We start from the raw sequence: 17,296 nt of genomic DNA on the forward strand, positions 1-17,296 counted from the left end.
TCTCCCCAAAGCCCCCCGGTACATAGTTGTATATTCTTCGATGTGGGTCCTTCTAGTTGTGGCATGTGGGATGCTGCCTCAGCGTGGTTTGATGAGCAGTGTCATGTCCGCGCCCAGGATTCGAACCAACGAAACACTGGGCCGCCTGCAGCGGAGCGCGCGAACTTAACCGCTCGGCCACGGGGCCAGCCCCTCTTCCTTCATTTCTCAGTGGAACCATCTCTTCCTCAGGGAAGTCTTCCCTGGGCCCAATTTAGATCAAGTTCTGTTATGTTATGATCGACCATCACCCTTGTGAAGTTATGTATATGCAGTGGACCAATACTAATTGTACTTTTTATCAGATTAATCTAAACAGCATTACATATATATGTTCTCTATTGTCTAAAATTACAGTAGGTTGGAATTTATTTTATTTATGTGATTATTTTTCTATTTAAGCAATTCCCAAATTAGGTCTAGTCTCTTAAAGTATTATTTAAAGGCCACATTTCAGAAGCTATATATCAGTCCTATGGTAATGTCTCTTGCTTAACTTAAACATTATAAATAATCTTCAATTTATTTCAGATGCAGTAGGAGTTGGAAAAAAGTATAACTGAAGAACTAGAAAACGGTATGTTGTCAAAATTCATGAACTAAATTTAGATATCAATGATTTATGAAATCAATTGTAAATAGTAAATGGTATCCCTTTCCATTGTTTGGATAATTGATACTATGTTAAATATTTTTTCTTATACATCGCTAGTGAAAAATGTGAAAGCATAAAAACTCATAATAAAGAATATACTTATTCTTCATTTATTCATCTTGTTCCATAGCTTTTTAAAAATCTCAAAAGTCGATGTATCCTTTTTCTTTCTGGCTATCCCCTTCCTTCACTTCTGCCGTCCCTATGGAACTGTCAACCTGCACACTGAAACTATTCTCAGAAAACATGGGCTTCGTCAACTTCTCACATTTCTGGTAGTGATATAAGGCCGAAAAACCAGACTCATCTAGTAATACTTAAGTCACACAATGACAGTTCATATAACTGTCACTTGACGGGTGACATTTAAGCTTCAGTCATTGACTGTGTCATTGGTTTACCTTTTGCCCTCAGGAAAAATTCCAAATTTCTCAGCCTGGAATAAAAACACCCAAACCACTTTGGTTCTTGCCAAATTATTCAGCTTTATCTCTTGCTGCTTACCCTCCTCTGCCCCTTTGCTCTAGCATCTCATCAAACTAGACGACTTATACTTCCAGTGTTCTTCCCCCCCTCCAGTCTCTGCATGTGCTTCCTCCCACTATCTGACACACTTTTTCCTTGCCATTCAGGTATCAACTTACACATCACCTCACCAAAAAGCCAACAACACTGACACAGAACTGGGATGTCTCTTCTGTGCATTCCAATAGTGCCGTGTTGTCATGGGATACTCATATATCCCATCTGTGTGGCAACTGCCTGTCCATCTGTGTTTTCAGTTTATAGTATATGATTGTTGAGAGATGGACTATGTCACCTTCATTTTGAAATTCCACTGCTTGGGTTACAGTATCTTAGCACATGTTTGTTGAATAAAGAAGTGAAGAATGAGAAAACTGGAAGCTCTGATACTTAGCCACAATAGGAATTAATTCAGCGTGCACCTATGAGCAAATTATATTTAACAGTAATCTTGTATTTTGTGTTGTAGTCATATGTAAATATTTTTCATTCTTCTCAACACTTATAAAGGTCTCAACTTTTTTTTACTAACTCAGACTTAGTTAACTAGGAAGTATGTTAAAGACTGTAATTCTTTCTTTTTCTTTTCAGCTGCTGCTGAATTTGAATCTGGATCCTGCAGAGACTTTCCTCCAGGATCTACTGATGTGTCATGTCTAAATCAAGATCTAGTTTTGAAAATGTCACAAGAATACGTCCAGCTTTTGAAGAAAAGTTATATGACCTGAAAAATAAACAGCATAAATTTATTTACTAGGCAGCTTCCATAACATTTAAATTATTTCCCATTAAACATATGACATATGAAAATCTTAAAGGAAAATATTTTTGTATCATATGTGCATGATCCGTGTCCTCAGCACTGTTCCCATGTGCTGAACTAGTGAACGAAGTTCCAGCAAATACTTGCTTTATCAGCATTCTCTCCCTAGTTCACACAGATCTCCACCTATCTACTCATCTAGTCATTGAGCATTGTGGTGCCTATTATGTGTTAGGCACTGGGTGTGCAGTGGCGAGATAAAAGTCGGTACCCGCTGAGTTTACAGTCCAGTTCAGCTTTGTTCCTTCCTCTCTCTTATCTCCTAAATACACAATCCAACCATTATTGGTGCAACGGTCACCACAATGTGGAGGCTGCAAAGTTTCCTTTGGAAATGCCGGGTCTAGACATTTCTTCCTAATCGCTTTCAGATGATTTAGCCACAGAAGAAGCCCGTGAACTCACTGAAGAAATGTGCCATGATGGAAAGAATAGGTATTGGCTTTAGAAGCCAGGTGGTCTGGTCTTTATCCTGAGTTTGTCACTAATTGTGAGGCCATGGAGAGTTATTTCAGCTCTGGGAGCCTTGTTTTACTCATCTAAAAAAGATAATGGTAAACACCTTGCAGGGCTGTTGTGTGGCATTACGGTATAAGTTAAAATATCACGTACAGAACCTGGTAGGTGTATCATAGAAAGTGGCTGTTAGACTTTCTAAAACATATCTGTGTGAGAATTAGAGAGAAAAAGACTTAAGAAAAAAACCCTTTCCTACAGTTACGTGTTAATAACTACGGTGTGCTGCAAAAAACACTAAGTCAAGGAGACAGGAGAATTATTTTTAGTTTCCTAGTCAATCATAAGATGGCTCAGTGACTTTCCTTAGGTACCTTCTCCCTTTGAATCTTTTTCCTCACGTGTGACGCACAAAGATGACGCCAAGGGTCTCCTGAGCTTTAAAGTATAAATCAACTATGATACAGGTAAACTTTTAGCCTTATTCAACTAACTGGAAATACTATCCGTGGGTTTTTACGTTGAACCTGAGCATTCTTGGATATAGTAACACACCATCAACCCAGCTTTCGAAAATTTGAGTAAGTTCATTCACAACTGAAGTCAGATCTGTATGCCTAAGTGGGGGTAAGTAATTTCATGAAAGCAAAGGGTGACTGATCGGTTCAAATAAACTCAGGCTCCACCCAAGGTCACGTGGCAGGTAACGAATCGGACCCCTCAACCTTATTTAAGCCGGGAAAGTTCCGCTCAACACCCCCCCGCCCCGCGCCCGGGAGCTTGGTCTCTCCGCTCACCGGGCAGCCGCCCTGCCCTCCTTAAAGCCCCCGGGGGCCCTCGCCCGCGGACGCGCCCCGCGAGCGACTGGGAAACTCCGCGGAAGCCGTGACGTGGCGACAGTTTGCGGCTGCTGACTGGGAATCGGGACGGAGCGGGTGGGTGGCGTCGCCGGAAGTGACGCAAGCCGGAAGCGGCTTTCCGCGGAGAAATCGGGGGCGCGGGTTTGGAAATTGGGCCTTGAGGTGGCGTGCGACCGAGTCGGTGCCAGCTTGGTCTTCAGGTCTACGTCCCGGTCACAGCGGACTCGCTCGGCACGCCTTTGGTTTGGTTTGTTCTCTGCAGCGTGAGTGGCCTTCCTTCCAGTGACTTGCGGGAGCGTCCCTCCAGAAGGACCGGGGACTAGGGTGCAGGGAGCACGCCGCTCCGAGGGGGCTGCGCCGACGGAGCCTGGATGAGCCGCCGCGGTTCCGATGAGTTCGGCTGAGGGCGCGAGTTTCCTGGGCACCCGAGGTTCCGCACCCGTGGTGGGCGGTTACTGCATCGCCAAGACGCCCCCTGTAATTCGGAAGGAGACAACCCACCGTTTTCCAGCGTTTCCCTTGGAGGAGAACTAAGCAATAGGCAAAATGTCTGTTTTCCCTAAAATATCTTTGAGACTTGAGGTTGAAAACTATCTTAAAGCGGGTTTCATGAATAAGGAGGTAGGTTGCACACTAGAGAAGCAGAAAAAAGTGTAAGAGGAAAGCTGATCTTTGCGGCTGTTGGTTCTTACTCGTCTTGCCGAAAGTAAAAGATGCTAGGATCTTTCCGCGGGTATTTAATGAATGCTTTCCGAGATAAGAGGGGAATGAGGTCTGTGTGTTAACACTTAGGAATGGGAAAAAAGGAGGAAAAAGTGGTCATGAGCCTGGTAGTAGGCCTGGCTCTGATGGGCTTACAAGGATGAGCAAGAAAAGACCGCTGTCCTGGAAAATTTAAGTCCTTTAGAGAAGAGACACCTGTGCTCTGGGAGCGCTTGAGGTGGGAGGGAAGCTCTAATTTGTTGAGTGTCTCTTAAATGCCACCAGTAGTGCAGGGTGATTTGCACACGTTTACGTCTTAATCTGCGCAATCCTTTTTGGTAGAGATTTCCTCCCCATTTTAATAGGTGAGAGAACTGAGGGTCCAAAGAGTCATGTAACTGATCCAAATTGACACCGCTCTGAAGTTAACAGTACTGAAATCTGACGCTAAAGAGCTCAGGTACAATGAAAAAGGTACGGGTTTGGAATTGCAAGCCCTTGATTTGCCTCCCAGTGCTTTGAGTAAATTACTTCGCATCCCTTAAGCCTTGATTTCCTTTTCTGTAAAATTGAGGGTGGTTAAAAAGACTTACCTTACAAGGTTGTTTTAGGGTATTAATCTTAAGTGAAGGCATCTGGCATCGTTCTGGCGCATAGTAAGTCCTTAGCAAGTGTCCATTCCGTGTGCTCCTGGCAGCGCCCAGCCTGGAAGTCCTCAATGGATGTTGATTGTCTCTGATCATCTCTGATCGCCACGCCTGGGCTCGTTCCACTTCACCGTCCTACCTCCTGGCACCTGTGTATTTTCCAAATGTTTGGTTTTCTGTTCAAAGTAAAGCCACTTACGTGTTACTTGTTTTTGAAGATGTTACTGAAGCCATGACTTTTTGATTTGATTTCTGCATTTTATTTCCAAAGGTTATGTTAAGGGACTAGACAGTGTGGAAAGACGAACTATCTTCTCTTGATTTCAAAGAACTTAAAATGTAAGGAGCATATTAAGAGAAATAGAGGCGTTCAGCACTTTTTAAAATGGTGAACATTGTTTTATGAAAGAAGACCCAAGTATCTTTCTTTGACACCCCCTCTACCTCAGACCCACTAATGATATGATTTTACCCAAAGAAAAGCCATGTATTTGTAAAAAGTATCAAAGCTAAAGGAATATTCAGTTAAAGAAACCAAACTAAACCACGAGGAAGTACTAATATTTTAATGCTGGTGGACTGTTAGGCTGGCTAGTGATTTGTGAAGATTCTGTGGGGTTTAGTCAAAGATAACAAAAAAATGAGGAAACAAATGTCTCAAAAAGCTTCAGTTAATTGCAGGGGAACTTGGTTGGTTGAGTCTAACTTCATTTCTGACAGGTGTCTGCTACCCACCTTCTTTTGGACAATATCTATTTTTTACATTTAATAATACGTTATTAAAAAGCTAATGTAAAAAAGGGATCTTTGGATTGACGGTATCAATGTTACTTATTCAAATATCGGTATTTGAAAGGCTACTAAAATTTGCTCTAGGATAGGAGGTTAGCAAGTAAATAAATAGTTCTACAGTAATGACATAACAGTTAACACATGATAAATGAATAGAATGAAATCCTGAATTTATTTGAATAAACATAGCAGATATTGATATGTTCAAAATGTTAGTGCTTTGAAGTTGAGGCAGTGTTTTTCTAAGCCCTTTATGTGAGGTGTTTTGTTAGATGTTTATTGCCACAATTAAACCCTAGAACCCTGTGAAGTGTTACAATTCCCTAGTGTTATTAACACATAATACAGCAAAATGAAACAGAACTGAACAATTGCTGAAAGGTGTTTCATTGGCTGAAACAAATGTCTGTGCATATTCTGCTTAATATTTTAATTCATATAGTGAAACTGAAGCCTTAACTTGTTCTTTTCTGCTTTTCAGATTGTATCTGCTTTAGGTAAAGAAGCAGCAGAAAGGAAGTTTGAAACTCTTTTAAATCACTTGTCACACCCTCCATCATTCACAACTGTCAGAGTAAATACACATCTAGCCTCGGTACAACATGTGAAAAATCTGTTACTTGATGAACTTCAGAAGGTTTGTGCAAATTTTTTACGTCATTATGTACATAAATACATTTCTACAATCTATGTCATGTTGCTTCTCACTAAAATCCTATGAATGAGATAATGCTATTCCAATTCTACACATAAGGAAACTGAGGATCGTGAATGTTAAAGTTCAAGGTTACATAGTGAGTGGTAATGCTAGAACTTGAACCTAGCATTTCTGATTCTGAATTTATTATTTGTAGTGACTGGATAGGTCACTCAACCCTTCTGGGCCTCAGTTGTTTCATCATTAAAATACATGTGAAGAGGTCTATTCTAACCCTAAAAGTCTGTGATTTTGTAACTAGCGACATATAACAACCAAGAGGGCTGATTGTATAGCTGAAGCGAGCTATACAGTATAGGGAGGTATTTACTGATTACCTATAGGATTATATTTTTAATTGACATAAAAAAGCAGATAGAGGAGCCCAGCCCAGTGGTGTAGTGGTTAAGTTCATGTGCTCTGCTTGGGCGGTCCAGGGCTCATGGGTTTGGATCCCGGGCGTAGACCTATACCCACTCATCAAGCCATGCTGTGGCAGCATCCCACATACAAAATAGAGGAAGATGGGCACAGATGTTAGCTCTGGGCCAATCTTCCTCAAGCAAAAAAGAGAAAGATTGGCAACAGATGTTAGCTCAGTGTTAATCTTTCTCACCAAAAAAAAAAAAAAAAAATGGAGAAGTACCTTATCGCTAATAAAAGCAGGAAATTAAAACAATATAAAAAAAAAATATATATATATATTTTTCTTGCAGGGGAAGATTTGCCCTAAGCTAACATTTGTTGTCAATCTTCCTCCTCTTTTCCCTGCCCCCAGAGCCCCTACATAGGTGTGTATAGTTGTGACTTCTTCTGGTTCTTCTATGGGAGCTGCCACCACAGCATGGCTACTGACAGACGAGTGGTGTAGTTCCACTCCTGGGAACCAAACCTGGGTGCCCAACTTTAACCACTAGACAATCAGGGCTCGCTCAAGAATATATTTTTTAAATAAATTATTTTTTGTTTGACCAATAAAATAGTTTTGGCATAATACTCATTTTCTGTAAGTGAAAACAGTATTAGAAAATGGCATTTTATAAATTCCAAGCAGAAAAATCATAATTGAAGTTTCTTGTTTGTATTGTCTTAATTCTTTACTTTCAAATGCTATGCATTCTGTGTGTCATACACTGTGCACTGAAATTTGCCTCCAAAGAAATGTGAGATGGAGGAAAACAGATGCCTGAGGGGGTCCTTCAAACTGCATTTTGTAGTTAGTAAATCTCATACAACAAGTAACTGGCAGGTGCCGGCAGACCTGTTTCTACCTAATTACTATCTAAATTAAAAGCAAGAGGCAAGCATGATTAAAGGACTTCTATTTGTATAGCATAGACTGTGTTATCAGTATACTCCAAATATAACATTCAGAGATTTTCAGAAAATTATCGCTGGTATTGATTAATTGATTTTTTTCTTTAATCTCATTACATTTATGGAATGTTTGTCATATCTTTAAGAAAAATTCTATAAATTTCAAGTTGTGAGTAGATGACTGTGTTACAAGAAGAACCAGCTGTGGTATCTGACTGTATGAGACCAAAACTCAGTATAATAATTAAATAAGACTTGGAGAAAAGTTAATCTGATTGTTAATTATTGATATTGATAATTTTATTCCTAGTAATGACATTAGGCATAAAATATAAGTAGTTCCTCCAAGCAACTAAAATTATTGCTTTTGTATAGTCATGCATATGCTTTCAGCTATTGGGAAAGAAACTGTTCTGTGGCTCACCAGAGCTGTCCATCACTCAGGCAGATCCAGATTGTTCTCTTTTCTAGCGAATGATTCCCAGAGCCTAGATATTCTAGAATTGTAGTAGGATAGGTATACGAGATCTCAGGGCCGGCCTGGTATCTAAGATGAGGCAGACAGAATCACTCTGGGCTTTGAGTCCAGATGAGACAGGGTTAGGATTAGATAGGGATGATTGGGTCATAGGCCCTAGATGGGAAACTGGTGCAGAGCAGTACCTATTCCTAGCAGGAAAGGGGACTGGAAGGAGGCCTCAGACTATAAACATTCTTTCTCTTTCTGTCCCAGAGCTCACATATGTCCTAAAGACATGTCCCAAATGGTATGATATGAGTCAGTGCTTTGCCCCCAAATTTCTCTGGGCCACATATTGAAATTTAATAATTTACAATTTCATTTGACTGGTGAGGATGTGGAGAAACTGGAACCTTCATACACTGCAGGTGGGAACGTCAAATGGTTTGACATCTTTGGAAAACAATTGAGTAGTCCTGTAAGAAGTTAGGGGCTGGCCCCCTGGCTGAGTGGTTAAGTTCACGTGCTCCACTTTGGCAACCTGGGGTTCACCAGTTCAGATCCTTGGTGTGGACCTGCACACTGCTTATCAAGCCATGCTGTGGCGGCATCCCACATAGAGGAACTAGAATGACTTACAACTAGGATACGCAGCTATGCACTTGGGACTTTGGGGAGAAAAAAAAAACAGAGAAAGATACCTGCCCAAGAGAAATGAAAACATATGTCCATACCAGTGCTTGAACATGAAAATACATAGCAACATTGTTCTTAAGAGCCAGAAGGGAGGGACTGTCCAGATGTCTTTCACCTGGTGAACAGGTGAACACAGTGTGGTCTATTCACACAGTGGTATCCTGTTCAATGAGAGGAATGAACTACTGATCCATGCTCTGACATGGACGAACCTCAAAATATTTTAAGTGAAGAAGGCAGACACAAGACACCATATATGGTATGATTCTATTTATTTGAAATGTCTAGAAAAGGCAAGTTTATAGAGAAAGTAGATTAGCGGTTGCCTGGGGGTGGAGCTGGGGACAGGGATTGACTGCAAATGGGCATGAAGAATGCAGTGATGGAAATAATCCAAAACTGGATTGCGGTGATGGTTGCACAGTTCTTTAAGTTCACTGAAAATCATTTTACATTTAAAATGGGTGCATTTGGTGGTGTGTAAATTATAACTCAATAAGGCTATTTTAAAAAGTTCTTGGGGCAGAAACAAACAAGAAGCAGATGATGTGCTTAGTTTAAAAAAAGATATATTTGTGTTATTATGAAAGTTATGCATGTGTGGTTCTATGAAAGTTTTATTTCTGTGTCATCTTAACATCTCCTAATAGAAAAGGAGAGAAGGAAACCTTTGGCTTAGGAAGGATTGATCTCTATGTAAAATATTTCTATAGTATAAAGCACATAGTACTTCAAAAAGCAAAACAAATGACAAAATTCCTTGTCTGTCTTCTCCTTGGAAAGATCAGTTTACCATAGTCTAGATATTATAAGGCGTCAGACAATGAGAGAGCACGAGGGAGAGGGAAAGGGAAAGGAGAGCTGTTCGATGGAATGAGAAGGAGTTTTCCCTTCAGATTCTTAGTAGTTCTCTGTTGGATATGGTTAGTCTGAAATATCCTTTGCCTGGAAGAAGCAGAAGTCAGGAGAACTGTTGAGATGGTAGAAATGTAGTTAGGTTTCTAAAATTTGAACAATTTTTTTCTCTTATGAACTTAGAAAAAATTTCTCAAATCAGCTTACTTCTAAGTAGTGTATGGCTACTCAGGGCATTGCAAATATCTATTATTGTTACTGCTCTTTCATGTAGTATGTGAAAATTAATGAGTTGATAATTCCTAGCCTTCATGGCAGAGACTTGTTCGCAAATATTTGCGTGTTTCCCTCTAATAGAGTACACAGGCCTTTCTCTCCAGTTCACTCTTCTGCTCTTTATTCTGCTGTGTGGAGTGCCCAGTCATCTTCTGCCTGCAACGGTGGTGTGCTGGTACATATTGAACAACTCACTTTCTGGGAAGAATAACCCTGGTTTGTGGTGGTTGCTGATTTCTATGGTGTGAATACTCCCACTGTGGTCGATTTTAAGCTGCCAGCGTGACTTGCAGTTGGGAAAAGATGCAAACATTGGCTTTCAGGAGACTGTGTGAACTGGCCCCAGCACTGTACCCCTGGCCCTGCATCTGTTTCCACTCTGAAGGCCAAGGATGATAGAGGATACTGAAAATTCTGAATCTTTGCCAGAAACGCATCCATTTCCCTCATCAGAACTGACATGGCATCATTGTTGATAGTGTACAATGAATAGTATTTAATAATCTCAATATTTAATGTCTTATTCAGAAGCTTTTCTTAAAAGAGTACGACATGCAGTTCTGTATGGAATATATGTTTTCAAAGTAAGCCACTTGAGATAAACATGGTGTGTATTTATAAAGCCAAACAGTAAGCAAAATTGAGCCTTATAAAGAAGTCAGGATACTTCAGAACCAAATTATAGACAAAACATAGTTGTTTTGAAGTCGTTGATTTTTATAGTATCCCATGGAATAAAGTGAAAATATCTCAAACCAAGCTTCATGCTCTGCTAGGTAATGATACTGAAAAGCTCCATAAAGTGAAATTTGTCAAATATGTTGATTGCTTTATAATTGTGTGTGTTTATTTTTAACAGCAGTTTAATGGATTAAGTGTTCCTGTTCTTCAGCATCCAGACCTTCAGGATGTCTTACTTATTCCTGTTATTGGACCTAGGTTTGTAACTATTTCATTTTCAAATTATATTCTTCTAAATAGAAATTTGTTGCAGGTTCTTGTTTACTATTGGTGATAATACTAAGTTTCTCCATTATTAGCAACTTTAGATAGATAGGTAGGAGTTAACCAAATTCATAAATGCCCACTTCATAGTCTCTCATGGAAAATGTTACAAAGGAAGACTAAGAAGGGGCCCATACCTTGAGAGTAATGCATTTTAGGTCCATTTAGTACAGTAGTTGATTTTTTCCACTTTCTAAGAAACTTCCTTTCATTTGTTTACTTGTATATCTTATGATATTCCAGTGCTAAATTAAAACTTTGTTTTTGAGCTACAACAAAACTACAAAGCAGCATATTTCCTGCTTTCATAACTGATGTATTTGTAAAATTTTATTCATTAATTCACAATTATGTTAAATTACTATGTATGTTCTGCTGAACAGGCATTGTTCTACTCATTTATGTATTTTGAAGGCATATGTTTGAAAATTGAAAAAATAGGCTTTCATATTTAATGGGAGTTCTCTTCCCAAGGAGGATTTTAAAATCCCTAATTATGGTATAATTGTTGTATACCTCTAAGAGTTATAATAAATATAAAAATGTTGTTTTTGTTAAAGCTTTAAAGTAATTTAGTGGTTAACAGTAGAGCAATGGTTCAATACATTATGGTTTATCCATGTAATGAGATGTTATATGGCCTTTAATGTGGGAGAATTGTATATACCAATGGAGAGGATGTTCACAATTAATTATCAAAATCATGTTGCTGTGCATAAGATAATTACATTTCTTTTGCAATTAAAAAAATACACACGACTACACATCTGTATATACCATATATTGAAAAACTCTGGAGGGTATAGCATACCCAACTATTAACAGAGGTTAACTCTAAAGAGGTTGGATTGGGAGAAAGGGGGTAAGAGATTTTTACTTGTAACATATCTGTTTTATTTTTTTTTTTACTGTAACCAGGTATTACTTTTGTAATAAAAAAATAGATTTTGTAAGCTCCTTATTCTACTTATTTTTTAAGGTGAAATTTACTTACAGTGAAATGGAGAGATCTTAATTAAGAGTACCATTTGCTGAGTTTTGCCAAATTTATATAACTGTGTAGCCCAGATCCACCCCAGTCAAGATATAGACCATTTCTATTACCCCAGAAAATTCTCACCAGGGAACCACTGTTCTGATTTCTGTTATTTTGTATTTTGTTTTAAACCAGTCCGTTACTACAGTTGATCACAATCACGGGTCTTTTGAGATTCTGCTTCTTGATTCATTTCAGAGTATATTTTGAACATCTTTCCGTGATGTCCATAATTTTCCCTGATTTTATATGATGCTGTCTCATTTTTTAGTAGCCATATAGATAGTATATTTTATCATTGCGCTCAGCTTTTTCAGTCCTCTATTGATAGACATTTAGTTTTTTCCTGTTTTTCATTATTACCAATAGTGAGTATTCGTAAGATATTTCTTTATGGACTTGAGTAGGCATGTCTACAGGATAAATTGGTGCAACATGGAATTATTGGTTCAGTGGTCTGTGTATTTCAGTTTGAGACATACTGCCCTCTAAAAAGTCTTACCAGTTGATATTCTAACAGTATATGACAGAGTCTGATTCTTCAATTCTTGCCAGTACTGGCTCTGTTAGTTGTTTTAAAATGTTTAGATGATTTAACTTTATTTTCTGTGCTTCTCCCTTTACCTGACCTTGATAATCCTTTCATCCTATTCTTGGTTGTCATCTAGTCTACTCATCAGAATGTTAGCGAACTGAACGCAAATGGTGAGTTACTACAGGAAAGTATTCACGCATCATTTAGGGTTGTAGTTTCACATACCTACCTTTCATTTCTAAAAGGAGAAAGTCAATTCATTTTTGTTTTTTAAACTCATCATCACTATTATCTTTTGACTTTCCACTATGAAAACTTGGGAAGTTCCTGCACTTAAATTTCTCCGAAAACCTCCACCAGCCAATTTTTGTTTACTATGTTAGTTTTTTAACGCTGTAAAGTTTTGTAACATTTTTATTCCATAAGCACAATTCAAATGGAGGCAACTCTTGCTTTGAGTCCTACTGGCATCGTTGGCTTCTGAGGGCTTTATCTTGATTCACCTCTTGGTTGGTGAGTGTAGTCAGTTGTCAGGTCCGTAGCAGCTGCTTCCCGTCTCCCAAGTATGTCTCTTAAGTGCTCTCTTCACTTTTTTGCTTGAGAATTGCCTGGTGCCTTTATGTTAAACAACAACTTGGCTGATTATAGTAGTTTCAGGTCACATGTCATTTCCCTTAGCACTTTGTAGACATTGCTTTTGTAATCTTATGACATCAAGTGTAGCTATGAAGAAATCTGAGGCTATAAGAAATTTTCCCCCTGCAACGGTGTCTTGGTTTTCATTCAGAGATCTATGGGATTCCTAGTCATTGAACTTTAGAAACTTGACTAGGATAGAGCTTGATTTTTACTATTCTCTCTTAGTTTTTAATGAAACACAGTGGAACTTTTTAGTTACAAGTCTTCCAGTAGTTCTTTAGTGTTTTTCTGTTACATTTGTCTGTATTTTCTATTATAATAAGGATGCTAGGACTCTGTGTGTTGGATTTCCAGTGCAGATGCTCCGTGTGTTGGGGCACCCCAGGACAACCTTTAGGTTCAGTGATTGGCTAGAAGGACTCACAGGACTCAGCATATAGTCATGCTCATAGGCAAGATTTATTACACGAAAGGGTACAAACGCAACATCTGCAGAAGGAAGAGGTGCATGGGGCAAAGTCTGGAGGAAGCCAGGCACAAGCTTGCAAGAGTCCTCTCCCCATGGAATTACTAGGACGTGCTTAATTCCTCCAGCAACCAGCGTGACCTGTGTAAAATAGTTGTCTAGTAGGGAAGCTCGTTAGAGACTCAGTGGCCAAGATTTTTATGGGGCACTGGGTGTGTAGGCATCCTCTGCTTAGCATGTACCCAAATTCCAGGCTCCCAAAGGGAAAGCAGATGTTCAGAATAAATCACATTTCTTGTACAAACAGTTCAGGAACAATAATCCTGTCTATCGTTAGAGAAGGTTTTCTATCACTGTTGGGAACTGTTTCGCAGTCAAATTTCCAGATGCCGGCCAGGGACCAACCTTGCAAGCAGGGCTTTCAGAGAAGAGCAGTCTCACACGCCTTGTGTTAACTCTTGATTTCAGAGGATTTACTGTCCTTTATTTCCTGAGCTCTGCTACCTCGCTTTTCTTCTTTGTCTTTTTAGCCTGTTGTTGGTTGTTCTTATATCCCTTTCCTAAGGTTTTTTCCTTTTAGTTTCTTTGAAAATATAGAAAGGTATTTGAAATTTCTTCCTTGTGTTTTTGTTGTTGTGGTACATTTTTTATCTGCCTTTTGCTTATTATGCCTCTTTTTTTTTTTTCTACTACCTGTGCATAGATCCTATGTTGAATGAATCCTTTCTGCTTTTCACTCATTAAATGGAAACAGTTACGTTCACATAGATTCACCGAGTTTGCAGTTTGCTCAAGAATGGTACAGAATGGGGTCTGTGTGCCTAGACAACTCATCAGATGTGTTTTCCAGAAATGCTTTCACCAGGTCTTCCCTGGTGGCACGTCTCTCGTCCTGGTGAGCAGAGCTGGTAAAGACGGAGGCTCTCTGTGAAGGCTTCTAGCTTGCAGCTTTTTTGATTGGGGTTTGAAGTTTTGTTGATGCTCAGTTAACTCAGGGGAGGAACAACCAAGTTGGTTGCTATTTCTCTTCTCCTCTCGTAGCTGCCTCTCGGCGGTTTACTGAGGTGTATTAGAGAAAACACAGATTTTCTGCTTGTGCCAATTCAGACAGTCCACTTCCTCTTTCAACTTTATCTGCTGTGAATGGGACACTGACAAGACATTCCCGGATTCTCCTTTTTTCTACGGGAACTTCCAGTCCTGGTTTTAAGTAATAAATATTTGATTAGGCCCCCAGAAGCCTTTCCTTTTCAGAGACATTCTTACCCTGTTGAGGAACTAGGCTTGATCTGAATTTCACTGTCAGCTAATTCTTCTTCACCGTTGGGATTATAGCTGTTTCTTAGTTTTATTGCAAATGGAGTTTTCTTCTCATTTTTTTCCTCCATTTCTCTGGGCTTCAGAAAAAAAAAAAGAGTAACACTCTCACTCTTTTACTGATCTTCTACTACAACCTCATATCGCACAGTTATTTAAAATATCAAAACATAGGTTAAATTTTATTTATAATAGTAAACAATTTTAAAAGTAATTTCTCACCATAAATTCAGGTTCCCTCAGTTTATTTAGCATGATATTTAATATACTGATCAAATTTATTTTAATGTTGGGAAGGTTTTATCATTGATAATTTAATGAGATTGAACATAAGGTTGTAATGCTGAATGTGATGGTATCAGTGTCAACTTTATTGAAAAACTTAGGAGAAAATGGAATGCCAGGCTTCTCTCCATATGGGAATGTTTTTAACATCATACCCCATTGAGCGTTTTCTAAAGACTGCATCTAGGTCAGTAGAATTTTTTCGGCCAGTATTCAATTTGTAATTTTTAAGCATCTCTACATTTTCTCTATTCATGCTGCTCCCTTTTTGATAAAAATCTCAACAAAATATTTCTAGCAGGTTAGGAAATTAGCTTTCTTCCTTTCCTTTGCACTTGAATACGTGGTTCAATAGCCTCAATTCTTGAGATCCAGATGAGGCTGGATCTGCCCTTCTCTCTCAGCTGCTTGCTTTCTGTCTGTGGTCATTGCCTCGTCCCTAGAAAATCAGCACTTTAAGCTTTCAGATACTGTCTGTATATGTGAAATGAGAGCGTGAATGCACTAGAATATTCGAGTAATTGCACGAAGACTGATGATGAAATGCAGATGGCAGTCCTGCTCAAAAGATATATTTGGTTGGCATGCAACAATATCATGTGATATTTCAGGGTTTTTTTTTGTTATCTCCAATTTGGTGTAGAGTTGCTAATATGTGCAGTTTAAAAAGTGCCAAAAAGGTAAAAGTTTATGTTTTTATATACTCTTTAGTGGGACATTCCTATAATCTCTGTCTTTAATTCCTATTCACCTCATTCTTAGCTATTTTAAAAGTTTTCTTTTAATCTAAGTATCTTCATATTATTTTTCCTCCAGTTTGTATTACTATACTATTAGAAAATCATCTTTCTTAATGTTGCTGATTCACTCTTTTATTTAGAAACATTTCAGTAAAAATCAAGCTTTTAGCATGTTTTATGGCCCTGCATCAACTTTTACATTTCCTCTTTTATATTTCCTGGCTAAAACTCTTGCCCTTTAGCAAAGCTGACTTACACCTCGATACTTGCATATGACATATTATGTTTTATACAGTTAGTGAGGGTTTAGCATATAGTCGTCCTCATGACTGTGATTTATTCTAGTGAAAGAATCTGAAGCAAAGTCAGCAGAAGGTAAAGGTGCATGGATTGAAGTCTATGAAAACCATTTGCAAGCTTCTAGTCCTTTTCCAGTAGAATCACACCCTGCACACTTAATTCCCCCAGGAATGAGTTTGACAACATGTGAGATATTGCCATCCCAGGAAGCTCCTTAGAGACTCAGCATCCAGGATTTTTATGCAGAGCTGGTAATATAGGCACCCCCTGCCTGGTACATAGCCAAATTCCAGCTTCCCCGAAGGAAAGTTGGTGTTCACCATAGACCATATTGTTTGTGCAAACAAATTAGGCACAGTGAGCTGCCCTTACCAGTTCATAGTGGGAACCTTCCTGAAATCTAAGTTCCCAGGTGCCAGCCAAGGAGTGGCCTTGTAACCAGGCCTTCCAAAGGAAAGAGCAGTTCAGGCCTGCTGCCTTAACTCTTTTCTGCAGTCTTTAATTCTCTCTTCACCGTGAAATGATTATTCTCATAGAAACTTTTTGAGTGACTCTACAAGGTTCCGTTTCACAAAACATCTGTTGAATTGGTGCTATGTGTCTGACCCAAAGGGGTTAACAAAGGTGAATGAAACATAGTTGTGTAGTCTAAAAGCAGGGAACTTTGGTGCAAGTCAGGCTGTGATGAATGCCACAGTAGAGGTCTAAGTACCCTCAGCATAGAATAGGAAGGACTAGGGGCAAGGAAATTGGTAAAGATTTTCTCCAAGTAGATCCTTTCAGTTGATCCTTGAAGGCGAGAAGCAGTTAGACTGATGAGGAGATAAAGTGGGCTAGTGTGCTAGGTAGTAAGAAGGCATCTGCAAAGGTAAGGAGGCATGAAAATGTGTGGTGGTTTGTGACAAAACTGATCAAGTTTGGCTACTCAGTCGGGTTTCAGAGAGGTAGGTGAAAGATGAGCTTGAAGAAGCTGGGAGAGGCAGGCTGTGAAGTGTAGAGGACTTTTTTTTTAAGGAATGTTTTCTTTTTTGCATAGATTATAGGAGCCAAAGAATTTTTATTAAAGTCATAATTAGGTCTGTATTTTAGAAACCTAATACTGGTAGTAACATAAAGCTACTTGTTTTCCAAACTGCATGTAGATCATAATGCACTAGTAGGTTGTAAAATCAA

The 17,296-nt window shown here is 39.0% G+C and overlaps 1 protein-coding gene and 1 long non-coding RNA gene across 5 annotated transcripts in view; both read left to right on the forward strand.

Moving 5' to 3' along the window:
* The first annotated feature begins 202 nt into the window (after positions 1-202).
* On the forward strand, positions 203-2,042 carry LOC139080503 (uncharacterized). The gene is made up of 3 exons (XR_011535053.1): positions 203-395; positions 571-616; positions 1,811-2,042. It is a non-coding gene; the product is annotated as an uncharacterized lncRNA (long non-coding RNA).
* A 1,178-nt stretch (positions 2,043-3,220) lies between these two features.
* The window catches only part of NSUN6 (NOP2/Sun RNA methyltransferase 6), an 80,291-nt gene continuing 66,215 nt past the window's right edge, over positions 3,221-17,296 (forward strand). For all 4 annotated transcript variants that reach the window (XM_070601317.1, XM_070601319.1, XM_070601315.1 and 1 more), the window contains exons 1-3: positions 3,221-3,979; positions 5,981-6,136; positions 10,660-10,739. In XM_070601317.1, the coding sequence (XP_070457418.1) occupies positions 3,905-3,979; positions 5,981-6,136; positions 10,660-10,739 (311 nt within the window). In that variant the 5' untranslated portion in view covers positions 3,221-3,904. The remainder of the gene's footprint in view (positions 3,980-5,980; positions 6,137-10,659; positions 10,740-17,296) is intronic.

Source organism: Equus przewalskii, chromosome 30 (assembly GCF_037783145.1).
Source record: "Equus przewalskii isolate Varuska chromosome 30, EquPr2, whole genome shotgun sequence".
Taxonomy (NCBI): Eukaryota; Metazoa; Chordata; class Mammalia; order Perissodactyla; family Equidae; genus Equus; species Equus przewalskii.